The sequence below is a fragment of the Procambarus clarkii genome, chromosome 4, assembly GCF_040958095.1.
Source record: "Procambarus clarkii isolate CNS0578487 chromosome 4, FALCON_Pclarkii_2.0, whole genome shotgun sequence".
Taxonomy (NCBI): domain Eukaryota; kingdom Metazoa; phylum Arthropoda; class Malacostraca; order Decapoda; family Cambaridae; genus Procambarus; species Procambarus clarkii.
The window spans coordinates 7,947,783-7,964,730 of NC_091153.1; the positions used below are offsets into that span (position 1 = coordinate 7,947,783).

Genomic DNA, 16,948 nt, shown 5'->3' on the forward strand with positions numbered 1-16,948 from the left:
CAATATTGGGGTTAAGTGAGCTGTCGCTAAGGAGGCTATCCGCACTTTTCCTATTTCCCGCAGTCACTCGTGTATTTCTACCCAGTTATTCCTTAATATGTGCCCGTTGGCAGGAGTCATCGTTCTTGTGCTACTGGTAAACTTCGTGCTCTTAAGGGTAATCCATGACCTTCCTACCACCGTAACCGGCGCAGGGAAACGGCTCTGGCGAGGTTACGCATTGACCATGTACGTTTAACTCGCAAGCGCTTAATGGAGCGCCGCCCTGCTGCTTATTGTCCAAACTGCATTGTCCTTTCGGTCGTGTGTATCCTTGTTGAATGTCCCGACTTCCGGGACGTGCATATCTCTTGCTTCGTTATTCTCACGGTCATGTCCCTCGATAGTGACCCAGATACTCTTGATACCGTTCGCCTTATGCGTTTGTTCTCGTATTGGCATCCTTGGTGATATTTAGCGCCCTCGGATTCTCCCGCACATTTGGTGCTACATAGCCTTCCCGGTTTGGTGCCTTCTTTTGATAATTGTCCCCTCGATATTATCATAGAATGAATCGTATATCTTTGATATCGCTCGCCTTATGCGCTTTTGGTTCTCGTGTTGGCGTCCTTTGAGATATTTTACCGCCTCTAGAATATCCCGCAACTTTCATGGTACAAGTCTTCCCGGGTTGGAGCCTTTTGACAATTACTCAAGAAGCTTACCAAAATGTGTGTAATCAGATAACACAACATAGCGTTGTAAGTCATATATCATCTCTAGATACCAAAAATTTTGACTTGTTTCTTGAATCCACGAAAGAATTGATGTTCTTGGAGATGTTTAATGTGTTGTAAATATTGCGTGTGTGGTCAAGGATGGTGGTAGAATCTCCCTGACCACAGTAATTGTCTACCCATGTTTGTATCTTTAAACATAATAAACTACGGTTGAATATATCTTTTTCTCTAAATCCTGATGTAATGAAGACAAGCAATGAATTATTCTTGGACTCACAACAGCAGCATCAACTAAACTTCGATGTGAACATAGTTTGAACAAAATGGGAGACTGGAACCTGTATCCTGTCACCCCAGATGCGCACTGTACCCACGGACCGCGATATGTAAACAATTACATAACCTGAAGTGCCTGAACGCACTTGGGGGGGGGGGGGGGGGGAAGAAATGTAGAGGCACCAGCTCGTACCATTCCTGTACCTTAAAACCCGTAAAGGGTTCGGGTGGACTCCTGGTTGTAAAAATTCTAGCAGTAGGGAGCCGGTCGGCCGAGCGGACAGCACGCTGGACTTGTGGTCCTGGGTTCGATCCCAGGCCCCGGCGAGAAACAATGGGCAAAGTTTCTTTCACCCTATGCCCCTGTTACCTAGCAGTAAAATAGGTACCTGGGTGTTAGTCAGCTGTCACGGGCTGCTTCCTGGGGGTGGAGGCCTGGTCGAGGACCGGGCCGCGGGGACACTAAAAGCCCCGAAATCATCTCAAGATAACCTCAAGATAGTACGGGGTCCAGGGGGCACATTTCGCATCTTGGGTAACCCAGACGTCAATGTTCGGCTCCTCGGATATACTATGTAGTGATTTCACTGTGTAAACTACGATTTTCTGAAACACAATCCTGGACAAGCTCCTTTACTTTATCGTTTGAGTAAAAAGTGATCGAACCACCACCATCTGAAGAGACATCACAAGTCCTCAACTTTCAGAGTTGAGGGGACTTAAGGCAAATTACTTAAGACTTTTATTTTAATGTTTGGCGTTACAACGCCAACGTAAATTTTGAGTTTCTAAATACTTTTTTCCCTTCTAATATTGGAACTTTTATATCAATAACACTAAGCTGCGAAACACACAGTAATATATAAATATTGAAAAAATAAATATTGAAAAATAAAATATATCAATATTGAAAAAGCCTTCAATACACAAAATGGCCTTCAACTTGTCTACAGAAACATGTATACTTTCTTCCACCACACAAAAAAATACGCTGTTCCAAAGAAAAAATTACTAACCCCAGCTACACAGAAAAAAAATGCTTTTCACAATCCACTCTGAAAAAATGTCTTTCCTAATCTGAACCAAAAACGCCTCTCATCCCAATATGTAAAAGCCTTCCCCCACCCATCTACGTAATAATCGAAAACTTTCTTATAGAAATATATCGAAAACAGAACTTCCTTAACAAATTGCAAAAAGAGAGAGTGTGTGTGTGTGTGTGTGTGTGTGTGTGTGTGTGTGAGCGTGCGTACGTGCGTACGTACGTACGTACGTACTCACCTACTTGTACTAGCCCTGCCTTCAGAACGTTCTTTGATTAGTGCAATGACTCATTTCTTAGACTCATCATATTTACTTTTAAAATATTGAATCGAATTAACTTCAATGGCATGTATATATAATCTATTCCATCTATTGACAGCTCTAACACTAAAAAAGTTCTTTCTAAAATCTCCGTGACACTTTTTGGCTCTAGCTTCCATTTTTGACTCCTCGTTCTGTTCTTCCTAACTTTGAACAACACTGCTTTGTCTAATTTTACAATTTCCCTTAGAATCTTATATGTTATCATGTTCCCTTATTTCTCCTTTCTTCAACCCGTTCTCAGGCTAAGTCCATTCAATTCAGCGGTCGACCCCCAAAGATGCACTCATAAATTTTAACATCCTCCTCATTCAAAATAGGAATTTTCTCAAATATAAAAATTGTAATATAATATATTAGCATATTGTGCATATATTGGCACTGGTTTGGTTAAGTTAGGTGTTTAGGTTTTGTTGGCGATTATCTGTATTGGGTGCGTGGGTGAAGTATTTACCAACCCGTACTCGACTCAGGTCCATTACATCCAGCGGTCGACCCCACACGCGCATTCATAAAATTTAATTTGCTGTTTATCCAAAACGGTAATTTTCTCAAATATAAATTAATATTATAAGATATTAGCATATTGTGTATATATTGGCATAGGTTAGGTTAGGTGTTTAGGCTCTGTTCGCGATTATTTGTATTTGTAGTACTTGGATGAAGCATTTACAGGGTTGTGGTTCGAACAAAATTCGTCAGTGAAGCTCTTGTTCCGGAAGTGTTCGGAAGTCATCAGTTGTGCAGCCCGTCCTCCAAACAAAGATCGAAAAGTGATTCCATGCACCCGCCAAACCCCCTGTTTATGAATGAAAAGTGGTTTACACACGACTCGCAACTGATGACGTTCGAACATATCCGGAACAAGTGCTTCACTGACGAATTTTGTTCGAATCACAACGCTATAAATGCTTCACCCACGTACTACAAATACAAATAATCGCCAACAGAACCTAAACACTTGACCTAACCTATGCCTATATATACACAATATGCTAATATATTATAATATTAATTTATACTTGAGAAAATTCCCGTTTTGAATGAACAGCATGTAAACATTTTTGAATGCGTCTGTGGGGTCGACCGTTGGATGGAATGGACTTGAGTCGAGGACGGGTTGAGTTGTGAGTCGTGTGTAAATCGTTTTTCATTCATAAACAGGGGGTTTGGCGGATGCATGGAATCACTTTTGTGTCTTTGTTTGGAGACGGGCTACGGTTTGGCGACTTCATGGAATGAACTTTTGAGCTGCTTCACATGAATCGCACCTGATTATTTTCGAACTTTTCTCGAACAATGTATCGCTCACTTTCTCTGTTCGAAATGAACTTCTCAAATTCTAAAAAAATACCAATAAAAATAATAACCAACAACAATAAAATACCTAACCTATCATACACTTAGCCATACACAAAGCTGTAGTAAATAGTAATATTTATTTAAGTTTAATAAAGCAATACAATTTTAGAAAAATTTGGAATAAATCACGAATGGGTCGTTGGGGAGGGAGGCAGCGTGGACGGAACCCGTTCTCGCATATAAAGATCCAAGCTCGTTAATCCAGCCACCAAACCCCCTGTTTAAGAATGAAAAGCGGTTTATACACGACTCACAACTGATGACGTCCGAACACTTCTGGAACAAGTGCTGCGTTCACGTCCTCTGTTCGAACCACAATTCAATAAATGCTTCACCCACGTACTTCAAATACAAATAATTACCAACAGAACCTAAACACCTGACCTAACCAATGCCTAACTATACATAAAATGTGTATATATAAGAATATTAATTTATATATATGAGAACAAACCAATTTTTAATACATTGTTAAAATTGATGAATGCGTCTGGGGAGGACGGCCGCTGCTTTAAACAGCCTAGTGGGAGAACGGTTTGGTGGACGAGCCTAGTGGGTGAATAGGCTACAGTGGCAGTTTAGGTGCTGAGTGGTGGAGAGTGAGGACACCCCACAGTCTTGTCTATGGTGTTCCACGAGTTACATTAAGATTCCTGTTCTCGCTTATGTTTTCAGAGAGGTCGATACTGGTGTTTCTAGTGTGTTAAATTTGAGCGATATGGGGGTTATTAGGTCCTCATCTGCTGCGGCACTTGTGTTGTTAACTATGATGGTTGCAACCCTGGTGTCATCTGAAACGATAAATGGTAAGCAATATGCCTGTTATTGCTAAGAGTTGCGAGAACTTGTACGTGATTAAAAACTGTTAACCTTGACTAGTTTATTTTGAAATTAAGTTGGTCTCTAAAATCTACCAAGTCATCTTTTCCAGAAAAACTGCTTAAAATTTACTATTTACAATTGCCATGATAAATGTTTGGAAAATGAGGATTGGGGGTTGCCAATATAAATCCCCCAATACCCGAAGGTGCAGTAATATAAATTTCTTCGGATAAAGGGTAGAAACTGTGACTATTATACACTAATCGGCCACGTGTTACTTAAATGATTACATTCCTGCTCTCCCTTTTTTTTAATTGGCCCCAATCATCGCAGGCGACCTCAGCCGTCTTCTAAGATCAGGGAGGCGCTGTAAGAACCCTGAAGAATGCTGTAGATACGAACGACTGACTCCAGAGTTTGATCAGTGCTGTATGGACCACGGCTGCTGCCCTATGACCTGTGATGACTATGAAATCGGTAAAACCAGCGTTTTGTGAATTTTTCACCATTTATATTAGTGTATTTACATGAGATTTCTTGTGTATCGCTTTACTTTCAGGAACCTCGGTCGGTTCGGACTGTAGTAAAGCTTGGTCATGTTGTCGCTTCTGGCCTCAATCGGATGAGTTTAAAGCTTGTTGCGGAGAGCATGGCTGTCGTCCCAAGTGTGATAACGTCTCCAAAGGCGAGTAATTTGTTAATGCTGCAGCATTTTACCTGATCAAACTTCCCATTTGTAACTTGCTACGAACCAATTAAACGTAAACACAGTCGTAACATTAAACTTGGTAAACTCTGCCAAATTAACTTACTGTACTTGACATAAAGCTTTCAAAATGGCTGGTCAACAGGCTGCTGCTACAACGGTATGATGTACATGTTTGGGAGCCTCGTGGAAGACTTCCCTATGGAGTGTATCCAGCTAGTGTGCGCTGTCCAGTTATCTCCCGTAAAGCCCTTCTTCAGTGCCATCATCGTCCCTGTTGCCTCGCCACTCTCCCACACGTGTTATGGTAGGTAATGTTGACTGCTGTAAATATACGCAAATATAAGAGTATAATCGGTGCTAGAGAAGTTAATATCCACACGCCAATATTAAGATATGTTGGTTGATTGGCAGGCAGTACTGGCTTGCTGAAATTTTAGTTTGACCCTACTAGTTGTACTCTAGTTTGCAGTTATTATTGGACAATTTGATTGGCCAAGTAGTCTAAGTCTTAAATTCTCGTTAGTGTAACAATCGTGCTTGGACATTAATATTAGACGGAAACAGTCGATGATTAGTAACTTTATTCCCGTCTAGAGATTTTAATGTGCCTAGTCATTTTTGTTTAATTTTCCTTGACGGTAAAGATTTGCAGAGCTCGAAACTAGAGTAATCTACCATAACTAGCTGGAGAAAGTGTTTTTCCAGCCTCTATTATACCAAAAATTTTAAACTTTAGCTTCTCTCAAAGCAGATATGCAGTAGGCAAATTTCCGTAGCAAGAGTAATTTTTTTTCTTTAACTAATTTAAAAGTAAAAAGATTTAAAAGTAACATTTGTATTTTAGTTTTAGATAACTTTTTTTTCTTAAGAACGTGTACCGTGCCATGGGACCCTCAACTGTGTGGACCATACGGGTCTGGTTCGGGCCGAGGGAGATGGCTGGTACACGGACCAGTGTCACTACTGTTCATGCAGAGATGGCCACGTGGAATGTGTTGCTACTCCTTGTCTTCCTCCTCCACACAGTCACTGTACTCCAGTTCCTGGAGACTGCTGCCCAGAGTGGAACTGTTCGGCGTAAGTTTGTATCACTAGGGTGAAGTAGTTACGCTAGTTACTAGTGATTACACTATCCACCCTGAACTAGATTTATGCTAGTTACTAAAGACACAATCCACCCTGTTGTGATTTAGCTACCCACTCTTGCCTTCTCTTTCCCCTCCTTCTCCTAATTTAGTCTAATTCTGAAAAAAACGGTTTCGGCCGACATCGTAAATCTACGCTATAAAATTGGAATATATGTTGATTTTATAACACGTACTTTAAGTCAAAATGAAAATCTTTCACCATCCGCTCTATAACCCTTTATGGAAGGTGATCTATGTAGCTGATGCCGGTTAATTAACTTCGTTAATTAGTGCCTAGTACTTAATTGCGTAAAGAATTTTGTAAAGACGCCAAAATTCTTGCCCTGCTTAATCTCTGTATAATCCTGTGGATGCAGAGGCACGGATTCTACGGCGCAATATTGCTCTCATAAATTTAGAGCCACAAAATTGCTGGTTCCAGGTCTAGACCTTTAGTAGTGTTTTAAAACTTTGCATCAATACTAGCTTATGGCTCGGCTAGGGTGGTGGTTGATGCTTTTGGTTCAGTTCTAGCTCTTCCTCTTAACTTTTTTGTTTTTCCAAAACTTTAAGCTTGGATATGTTGTGCATCTCTAGTGTAGGTTAAATAATTGGGAACTTTAGTATGTAAGGAGTCTGTTCTGTCTGAACTACACTTCTATCTCTGCTCCGCTACTATTTCTAAGCTTTCTACTAAAGGCTAGAGTTTTCTAGGCTATGAAATTATAGTATAAAATATTGTGCTTTGTTTTATAAAGGTGAATAGAAAAATCGTATGTGCAGCTGTAACTTGTATTCACGTAGTAATATGAGCAAATTTATAGCAAATCTCAGTGCATCCCTGTTTGTCAAAGGATTGAGGCAGGCTCTCCCCATTTTTAATCTGTACTAGATTTATTTCCCTGAAAATCGATTTGATTTCATTTTAGTTTCTTACCGATTTGTAATTTTTCAAAGGGAGGGAAATTGTAGTGGTGGGTGAAACTCGTGGATATGTTCATCCTTACCAAAGGGCCGTGACGAAGATTCGAACTTGCGTGAGAGCATCCCAGACGCTGCCTTAATAGACTGAACTAAAACATGGTTCAAAAGTTGAAACCATGTTTCATGTTCAACCATGTTGAAACCGGCGCAAGTTCTACTGAACTTGCTGGATCCTGCAGCCTCTGAGGCACAAACCAAGGTTTGTGTAGTGTCTGGGAAGGATACTCGCTGGGAGATGGGGACCTGGGTACTATATCTAGTTTATCTTGCAACCAGATATCGCGTAGCCTTCATATAAGATAGCCGTTATCTTTCAGTGGCTGTGAGGATGCAGCTGGTGTCTTCCATGCCATAGGCGAGAGATGGCCTACGGACGACCCCTGCATCACCTCGGTGTGCACCATGGAAGGCACCGTCCTGGAACAAGCTGTGTGCACACAAGCAGAGCCAGCCCATGCTGATTGTTTTCAATATATACCTCTGCACGAGTGCTGCCCCAAGTGGAATTGCAGGTAATTGCATTGCAAGACTTGTCTATATTCTTGATTTTTGTACGTTCAGGTTTCTAGTCTCGTAAGTTAAGCGGGTTATCTATTGAAGGTTTTATAATACAGTAAATTTAAAGTGCCCAGAATACAAACTTGTTTGTAGTTTTGCAATGGTTAATCTCTTGCTCTAGATTAGAGTATTGGGCTTAGATTTTTTCATAGTTATCACGTAATACTAGATACAGTTGCAGTTATCTGCAACTCGACAGACACTTCTGCCATATTAATGACTTCTGCTTTCTTAGTGGTTGCACAGATTCCAACGGAACGTATCATTCCTTGCACGAGGAGTGGAAGACTGACCCTTGTACCACTCTAAACTGCACTAAGACTGGTATCAAGACGAAGAGGTTGAGGTGTCCAGAGGTGCCTGCACCTCATCCCAGCTGTCAGAAGTCTAGTCTTCCAGGAAAGTGCTGTCCAGGGTGGAAGTGCAGGCGAGTAGTCTTGTGAAGCAGTCTTTCATTGCAATGCATTAGTCTCTTGTATTAAATATAATGTTTAGGGAAGAGTATATGCATAAAATGTACATTAATAGTGGAAGGATCAAAAGTAATACGGTACTTAAAGGTATTAATACCAAGAGGGTTTCGGCCACAATTCTAAAATTTATACTAGTTTGGCTACTTGAAATAAGTGACACACTTAGGTTTTTTTAATCTTTAATTGGAGAAAAATGCTTTAAAGATTTTTAATCCTAAATCGTGGGTGAAAGTTTAGATATTTAAATTCCCCATACCTGAAAAGTCCCCCCTACAATTTTTATTAAATATGTAAATTATTAATTTATTAAGATTCTTGACAATGCTAATCCTTTTAACATATATGAAGACAGGGAATAAACTTTCTTGCAGGGGATGTTTTGATACGAACGGAACCTTCTACGAGCTGGGAAGAGAATGGTCCACGGGTGATCCTTGTATAATTCTTGTGTGCTCGGCCAGAGGAATAGTGAAGAAGGCTGTGACGTGTGAAGACGTCCCGGCGCCTTATCCAACATGCTTTAAATATAAACCTTTCGGAGAGTGCTGTTACAAGTGGAATTGTAGGCAAGTGACTGGTCTTGCCTTCTAAAATTTAGTTTGATTGGCTAGGTATTTGGTAGGTGGCAAGTTTCTTGTTGCTAAAACTGGATGATTAACTTTTCTGGTACTTATTTAGTTCTTAAATGCTATGATGTTGATACTTTGCAGCGGGTGTCTGGATAACGGAACGTATCGGTTTGTGACCGAGGTATGGCAGAGAGACGCCTGCACCACACACGTCTGCACAACCGATGGTATCAGAACTACACTGAAAAACTGTTCCCTGGGTCCTGCTCCTCACTCAAGTTGCCAGAAATATACTCCTCCTAGAGACTGCTGTCCTCGGTGGAAGTGCAGGTTTGCAAAACTTTATCAGTGGTTTCCAGAAACCTAGCATTAGTCTCTCTAAACTTTGCGGGGTGACTGGTGAATGTTCTGGGATAGTCATAGGTAATTGGGATTGACTTCCCCGAGCCACTTCTCAAAGGGTGGTGTTCAACCCATGAGCAGGCGGGGGGGGGGGGTTCAATCATTGCTTTGAACGATCATTGTCTAAAAGCTTATTAATGTGCCGTCTAATTACTGAATACGGTGTCTTGATTAGTCATGAAGGGGAAGGTGTAGAGGGGTGATTATAGATGTATCTGGCGGTGTCTAGACATTGAAGATGAACAGTGATGGAGGTATGTTGTACAGATGGTCAATGATACTGTAATTGTGATAATTGTAGTCTTTTGTATAAAGATGAACAAATCCACAAGGGCCGTGACGAAGATTCGAACCTACGTCAGAGGTCATCCCAGACGCGCTGTTAATGGTTACTGTGGTAACTGTAAACAAAGATGGTTACTGTGAAGATAAATTTTTGCGTAACAAAGATGGTTACTGTGATGATAGTAAAAATGTGACATTAATCACTAAATGAAAGTTGGCGACTCCTCTCGTGTTTTTTATAAAATGATTCTAATTGCTGATAAAGTACTTCAAATAAATCAAAGAGTTGAACTTTATTTTACGTGGAATTGCGAACTCGTGTTCACGCTACTTGAGACTGTTAAATATTAGTGGTGGCAAGTAAAGACTGGAACTTTACTAGACTGGCGTTGAAGTGACTTGATCAGTGACGTAAAATCTTTTGCAATAGGATTTACAATCTGGGATGAGAGAGAAGACAAAAAGAAAGGTACTCTACCACTTGCATCTATATAGTGTTAGTGTACTACCTAAACTTTGTCTCCCAGAATGAAGTTTATGTAAGTGCATAAACGTTCTTTTGGGTACATCTCGGAACTTTATTTTTGTTGGAAACAAAAGTACTTTTGATTTACTCGTGCTCTCAGGGGATGTATTGATGAAAATGGAAGTTTTCATGAAGTAGGTAGTGAATGGAGCGTATCTAATCATTGTACACTCTTGGTGTGTACTGATGGAGGGATAATTAACAAGACCATTACCTGTGTTGCCACACTGCCTCCTCACTCTATCTGCTGTAAATACACACCTCGCGGAAAATGTTGTCCAGAGTGGAACTGTAGGCCAGTATTCATGGACGTTATCTCGCTTCCCTAAAATTTAAGTTTGAATAAATGTTAATTTCTTTAACTTTTTACAGCGGTTGTGTAGACGAGGCTGGCAGTTACCACCCCATGAATGATGCGTGGAAGACTGACCCCTGTACTACACACACCTGTACTAACAACGGAATACAGACTACGAAAGACCACTGTAACCCAGGTCCCAAACCTTACCCCATATGTCAAGCGTTCATTCCTAAGGGAGAGTGCTGTTCTAAATGGAATTGCAGGTAAACGGAATCTACCAATAAATTTAAACTGAAGGTGTAAGTTTAATGCAAACGTTCCACCTTAGAGTAATGGAAAGTAAGTAGTTTCCCCGTAAGATTACTAGAACTTCTAGTCAATCATAACTGCCAGTATGAAAAAATTCACTTAATGCAATATTTACCTTGTTTCCTTAACCTTATAACATAACCTTATTATAGCATAACCTTATTTCTAATGCTACAAATGTTCAATTGCAGCGGGTGTATTGACAAGTCTAGAGTGTATCATAAACTGCAAGAACGGTGGAATACGAGCCGGTGCATTGCTCATGAATGAACATTACAAGGGATACGAACGACAGTGGTGAAATGTACCGACAAGCCCCATCCTAACTGCATTGAAGTTCCGCTAATGACGGAATGCTGTCCTAAATGGAAGTGTGGGTATGTACTAAAGGCAACTTGGCACCTTTTATAATTTAACTTAAGAATACATTTTCTTGGTGCTTTACTTGGTGCTTTAAACTATTTGTATGACACTTTCAATCATTCTTGGCACGGCGCTAAAAGCTGAGATTTTTTCCTAAGATTCTCTAAAACAATTGTTCTAGCAAATTTCAAATTTTAGTTTACAATACTTTTAAACAATGAGTATTGCAAGAGTTTTGTGCCTACTGAACTGTAGGTCCAGTGAGCACAATATTTTGAAAATAAACACATGTTTAACGCGGGATAAATATCAACGCTGATAACGTAGACTAAACGTAGAACCAGCGCCACTCCCCCCATACTGTGTAATATCTCGTTAGTAAACATGATTGATCATTGCAGACCCGACTGCCGGCTGGTGAAGTGCGGAGGACCACCGGATACAGACTGTAATTCCACTACAGTTCCTCTAGCGTGCTGTCCAACGTGGAATTGCAGGTATGGACTCGATCCCCTGTAACCAACCTGAGCCACTTACTGGTGGCTGCTGTGGAGTGTTTGTAAAGTCTAGTACAAGAACTGATATTGCAACGACATTAGATAATGGCTGGTATAAATATATTTAAGATTTAACTTAACTATATTTACTTATTCTGCAGATTTGACCATTTTATAAGTTTTAATTAAAATGACCCTTAAATCCTACCGAACAAGGTAAATAATCAGTTCGGTGAATGTGTAGGCACCCGTAAGGAAGTACTTTAGTTCTAAGTTAGCATTTAGTAAAAGGCTTTAATGTTAAAGCGGTCTTCTAGATAATTTTGGTAATTTAAAAGTTTCACCTTGTTCTCCTATACCAAGACTTTGCACAGAACAATCACTAGTATCTAAATTATCTCAACCAGCCTTCTTTGAGTACTCTTATGCCAAGAAAGATGTTAATATCTCTAATACTGAAAATCAATAACCAATGTAGGTGCTGGCTAATAGTCCTGTCAAACGTTTAGTAAACTTTTCTGTATTTACAGTGGGTGCTACGATGAAGTAGGCGTGTACCACAGGTTAGGGAGCGTGTGGTCAAACCCCTGCAGGACGTCACTGTGTACGAAGGCTGGCATAAGGATTACTAAAGACATCTGCAGCAAGATTCCTCGTCCTCACCCGAGCTGTGTGGAATACACGCCAGTAGGAGACTGCTGTCCAAAATGGAACTGCAGGCAAGTTATGGCAGTCTGAAACGGTGATGTTTTCAGTCTCCCACATATATGTACGTCTTTGTCTTTTTGTCTGTCTGTCTGTCCTCTTTCTGTTTCTCTCTCTCGCTCTCTCTCTCTCTCAACGCTACTATAATTTCAGTGGATGTGTTGACGATTACGGGACCCTTCATCCGCTGGGTCAAGACTGGAAGACTGATCCCTGTACCACTCATGCCTGTACTGCTACTGGAATACAGACTAAGAAAACGGTCTGTAACCTGGGTCCGGCACCTTACGTAAACTGTAACCAACAAATTGGCGAAGGAGAGTGCTGTCCGAAATGGAGATGTCGGTAAGCAGGAAATTTTATAATTTTCTTTTAAAGGTCTTTACCCCTCGCTTCCCCCACAAGATCTACCTATTGAAATAGCCAATTTAAGAGGCATTTTGTAATATTGTTAAAGTAGCAACTAGTGCTTATGTTTAGATTTAGTTTTTAAAGATCTTCAACTGGGAGGGGTGGGGGCATTTCTTAATATCTAGTTTTTTCAGATAAATATAAAATTTTTAATTTTAAAAGTAGTTCCCTTTTTGCCATGGAAAGGCAAAATAGTAAATACTTTACAGGTGATATTTCGTTGGGAATGTCCCTTTTCCAGTACGCATTCTTTAGTACTAGTATTGCTTAGATATTTTAACTTTCATAACAGAATTTGTGTAGACAAGCAAGGCAATGACCGTGAAGAGGGAGAGACTTGGAGAGATTCCCAGGACCCGTGTTTGACCTGTGCCTGCAAGCTAGGCAACTCTACCTGTGCCATTCTCAAGTGTCCTCCACCCCCACCTTGGCCCTGTAATACTCCGCCTCTGGCAGGCCAGTGCTGTCCTATCTACTGCAACAACCCGTAAGGACTACAGTAGGGACTACATAAATAAATCCACAAGGGCCGTGACGAGGAATCGAACCTGCGTCAAAGAGCATCCCAGACGCTGCCTTAATCGACTGAGCTAAGACAGTAGAATTTCGGTTTCAACTCCTTTTGACCATGTCGTAGCTCAGTCGATTAAGGCAGCGTCTGGGATGCTCTCGAACGCAGAACGCAATGACGAATCCTCGTTATTGCCCTTGTGAATTTGTTCATTTGATGCATCACGCAATTGAGATTTGTGTGTAGGGACTACATGGATTAAAAACCATGCTATAGACTACCTCGTAGCTCTTAATCTGGTGAAATACTAAATTGTCATAAAAGAAAGTTTTAAGGTACAGGTCTGAAACTGGATAAAGAGTGGCGAATCTATTCCTTGATGCCTTCATGAATACTTAAAAACAATGCTAGTGTGAAATCTAGGCTAAAGTAAATTAAAATTCCAAAGTACAGGTCAGCCCAACAAAACGGATCATTATACATTTGTAAATTTACTTTTCAGACTTGGTGGGCCGACCGTCTCGCCTGCTGGGTTGGAAGACTGTGTGGACAAGTACAACAAAAGTCACAAGCCTGGGGACAAGTGGCTGGATCCATCGAACTCTTGTATAGAATACCGGTGTGGCAAACTGGGCTTTATACAGAGTCAAAGGAACTGTTAATATTGGCATAACTGCACATTTATGAAGGCATTCTTGTTGCTTTTCGATAAATTTAATTTAGGTCATGATTTTTCTTGCTGAAAGTCACATTAAATGTTTAAATTTGACTAGCTTCCTGAACATGGCTCTTGTATTGCCATTGTTGTTCTACTATACTTGTATCTTAAGTTCTATAAATACTTTTGCCAGACTAAATTTTAATAATCCTGTAGAAATTAAATTAAAATGAGAAGGGAATGGCAGAATGAAAGGTTACATGCAGTCATTATACATGTTTTCTCAGTATTATATAAAATGCTTTCTCTTGCATACTCGGACTCTTAAAGCCACTGGAACAATGGTGTTACCTAGCACAGGCTCGCTTCAGGGTAATTTAGTATGAAATTTAGGGAGGCAATGACTTGGCATTAGATTTACACTATATAATGTGAGAAGGTCTCGGTATTTCAGTAAGATTCGTTCTTGATTGGGACACCCAGCTGGGATAAAAATGGTTAAGCACGGTTTCCCCTCGCCAAATAGGTCTCGAATACACTCCAAAATTGAACTGCAGGCAAGTTACGGTAGTCTTAAACGGTGACAGGTGAATCTGATACTTCTGATATCGTTCGCCTTATGCGTTTCTGTTCTCGTATTGGCATTCTTGGCGATATTTAACGCCCTCTGATTAATTCGCACTTTGGTGCTACATGACCTTCCCGGTCTGGTGCCTTCTTCAGTCACAATAACGTTGGACTAGAATGAGAAGTCGAATATTGATTATTGGAACAGGTCTAGCAGTCTCTTACCTCGCGAGTCTCTTAAGTGTTTAGTGATCAGGTCGGTGAAAGGTCGTTTGGTACTAGTTATGCTGGTGGGTCTTCTCCCAATAGTCTGCCTCCCACCCTTATTTCCAGCAGATTGTAAATCGGATACTTTTGATATCGTTCGCCTTATGCATTTCTTCTCGTATTGGCATCCTTGGTGATATTTAGTGCCCTGATTATTCCGCACATTTGATGGTGCCTTTTGATAATTACCTTACGTCTTCAGCAGACTTAAGACGGTAGCGTTTCTCTGGGTTTCCAGCCATATTGGCGTTTCCTTAAATGAGTGTTCGGACGCTACCGCTAAGGAGGCTATCAGCACTCGTCCTATTTCCTGCATTGATCCCTATTCAGACTTCTACCCAGTCATTCATTCTTCAATCTGTGTCCATTAGCAGGGGTTGTTGGTCTTGCTACTGGTAACTAACTGTTTTTAAGGGTAGTGTCTTCCCTCCCCCCCCAACCCATAGCCTTCCTCCTACCACCGTAACCGGCGGTGGGAAACGGCTTTAGGGAGCCGGTCGGCCAGCACGCTGGACCTGTGGTCCCGGGTTCGATCCCGGGCAGAGTTTCATTCACCGTATGCCCTGTTACCTAGCAGTAAAATAAGTACCTGGGTGTAAAGTCAGCTGTCACGGGCTGCTTCCTGGGGGTGTAGGTCTGGTCGAGGACCGGGCCGCGGGGACACTAAAGCCCCGAAAATATCTCGAGATAACCTAGTGAGAGGTTACGCATTGGCCATACGTTTAACTGAGGCGCTTAATGGAGCGCCGCCCTGCTCCTTATTGTCCAAACTGCGTTGTCCCTCTTAGGACATCCAAAGATATGCACGACTGACTTCCAGGACAAGCGTGTCTTGCTTTCCGATCGTCCCCCGCGGTGGGTTGTGACTGAGTTCGCCTTATGCGTTTGTTCTCGTATTGGCATCCTTGATATCCAGCGCCCTCTGATTCTCCCGCACATTTGATGGTGCTATATAGCCTTCCCGGTTTGGTGCCCTTTGATAATTACTTAACGCCTTTATCATTTGCCTTGTGCGGTTTTATTTTTGTATTGGCATCCTTTTGGTGCCTTTGGAATATCTAGCACATTTGGTGATACTACATTGTCTTCCCTGAGGGAGAACCTGCCTGGATACCCATATCTTAAAGTAGGACGCAGAGACGTCGCCACGGACGGGACAGATGTTATTTACAATTGACGAATTCTACGTCAAATGTGTTAAACGGTAACTTACCAAGTCATGCGACGTAAATTCGACGTCAATGCATCTTTGAATCCATCGCGATTATACATTTATCGACTTTTGCGACGTTAAACAAACCTTAATGGAACGTCAAACTGACGTTAATGCGACGTCATAACTACGTCAATGTAACGTCGAATCCATCAATTTTTTTTTACTATTTATCTACGTTACTGTGACGTTAAAATGACTTTAATACAACGTCATATCGACGTCAGTGCAACGTCCATCTGACATTGATAACATTTTTAATTGCCATAATTAACAGATTTGACGTAGTTTTAATCGCGATGGATTCTACGTTGCATCGATGTCAGAAAGTTTTGCATACTGAGACAAGCCCAGGGGCCAAATTCACGAAGCAGTTACGAAATGTGAACATCTTTCTTCAATCTCCGACGGCTTCTGTTACATTTACTAAACAGTTTAACAGTTGATTGGGAAGTTTTCATGCTTGTATTGTTATAAACAGCCTCCTGGTGCTTCGGAGCTCATTAACCGTTTAATAATTGTAAACAAAGCCGCCAAAGATTGAGAAAACATGTACAGGTTCATAAGTGCTTGCGTAACTGCTTCGTGAATCTGGCCCCAGGCACCCACATACCAAGAGAAAGTAAAGTCTGTACATGGTTGGATCCAGTCTCGAGACCTTTCAAGAGAAACCACCTTCCACACATCATTCGATGAAGCTGCATACGAAATGTGTAAATAAATGTCCATGGAGTTTTAGCCTTGTTTAAACATTTGTGTTTAGAAAAATTTGCCAGTGCACGCTACTAATATGGCCCTGTATGACTAACCATCCTGCGAGATGGGGACTTATCAACACAAGAGTGAATAGGGTAGCAGTGGTATTATCTTCAAAATGCTTCCGGAGTCTGCCAGTGCAGACTGCCCATCACATGCCTCTGTATGATGGGGATTTTTAGCACCACCTAGTTAGCTTTTTTGACACACTGT

At 41.1% G+C, this 16,948-nt stretch overlaps 1 protein-coding gene across 2 annotated transcripts; it reads left to right on the plus strand.

Moving 5' to 3' along the window:
- Positions 1 to 4,279: 4,279 nt before the first annotated feature.
- LOC123751505 (kielin/chordin-like protein) lies at positions 4,280 to 11,647 on the plus strand. 2 transcript variants are annotated; one of them, XM_045733593.2, is made up of 12 exons: positions 4,280 to 4,528; positions 4,878 to 5,021; positions 5,104 to 5,229; positions 5,396 to 5,557; positions 6,123 to 6,330; positions 7,682 to 7,876; positions 8,158 to 8,349; positions 8,767 to 8,961; positions 9,106 to 9,294; positions 10,550 to 10,741; positions 10,979 to 11,164; positions 11,552 to 11,647. In XM_045733593.2, exons 1-11 carry the CDS (start codon positions 4,441 to 4,443, stop codon positions 11,055 to 11,057), a joined length of 1,770 nt encoding a protein of 589 aa, XP_045589549.2. In that variant the 5' UTR covers positions 4,280 to 4,440; the 3' UTR covers positions 11,058 to 11,164; positions 11,552 to 11,647. The 2 variants fall into 2 exon arrangements, with proteins under 2 accessions (XP_045589549.2, XP_069188815.1); XM_069332714.1 differs by lacking the exon at positions 5,104 to 5,229.
- Positions 11,648 to 16,948: the final 5,301 nt, after the last annotated feature.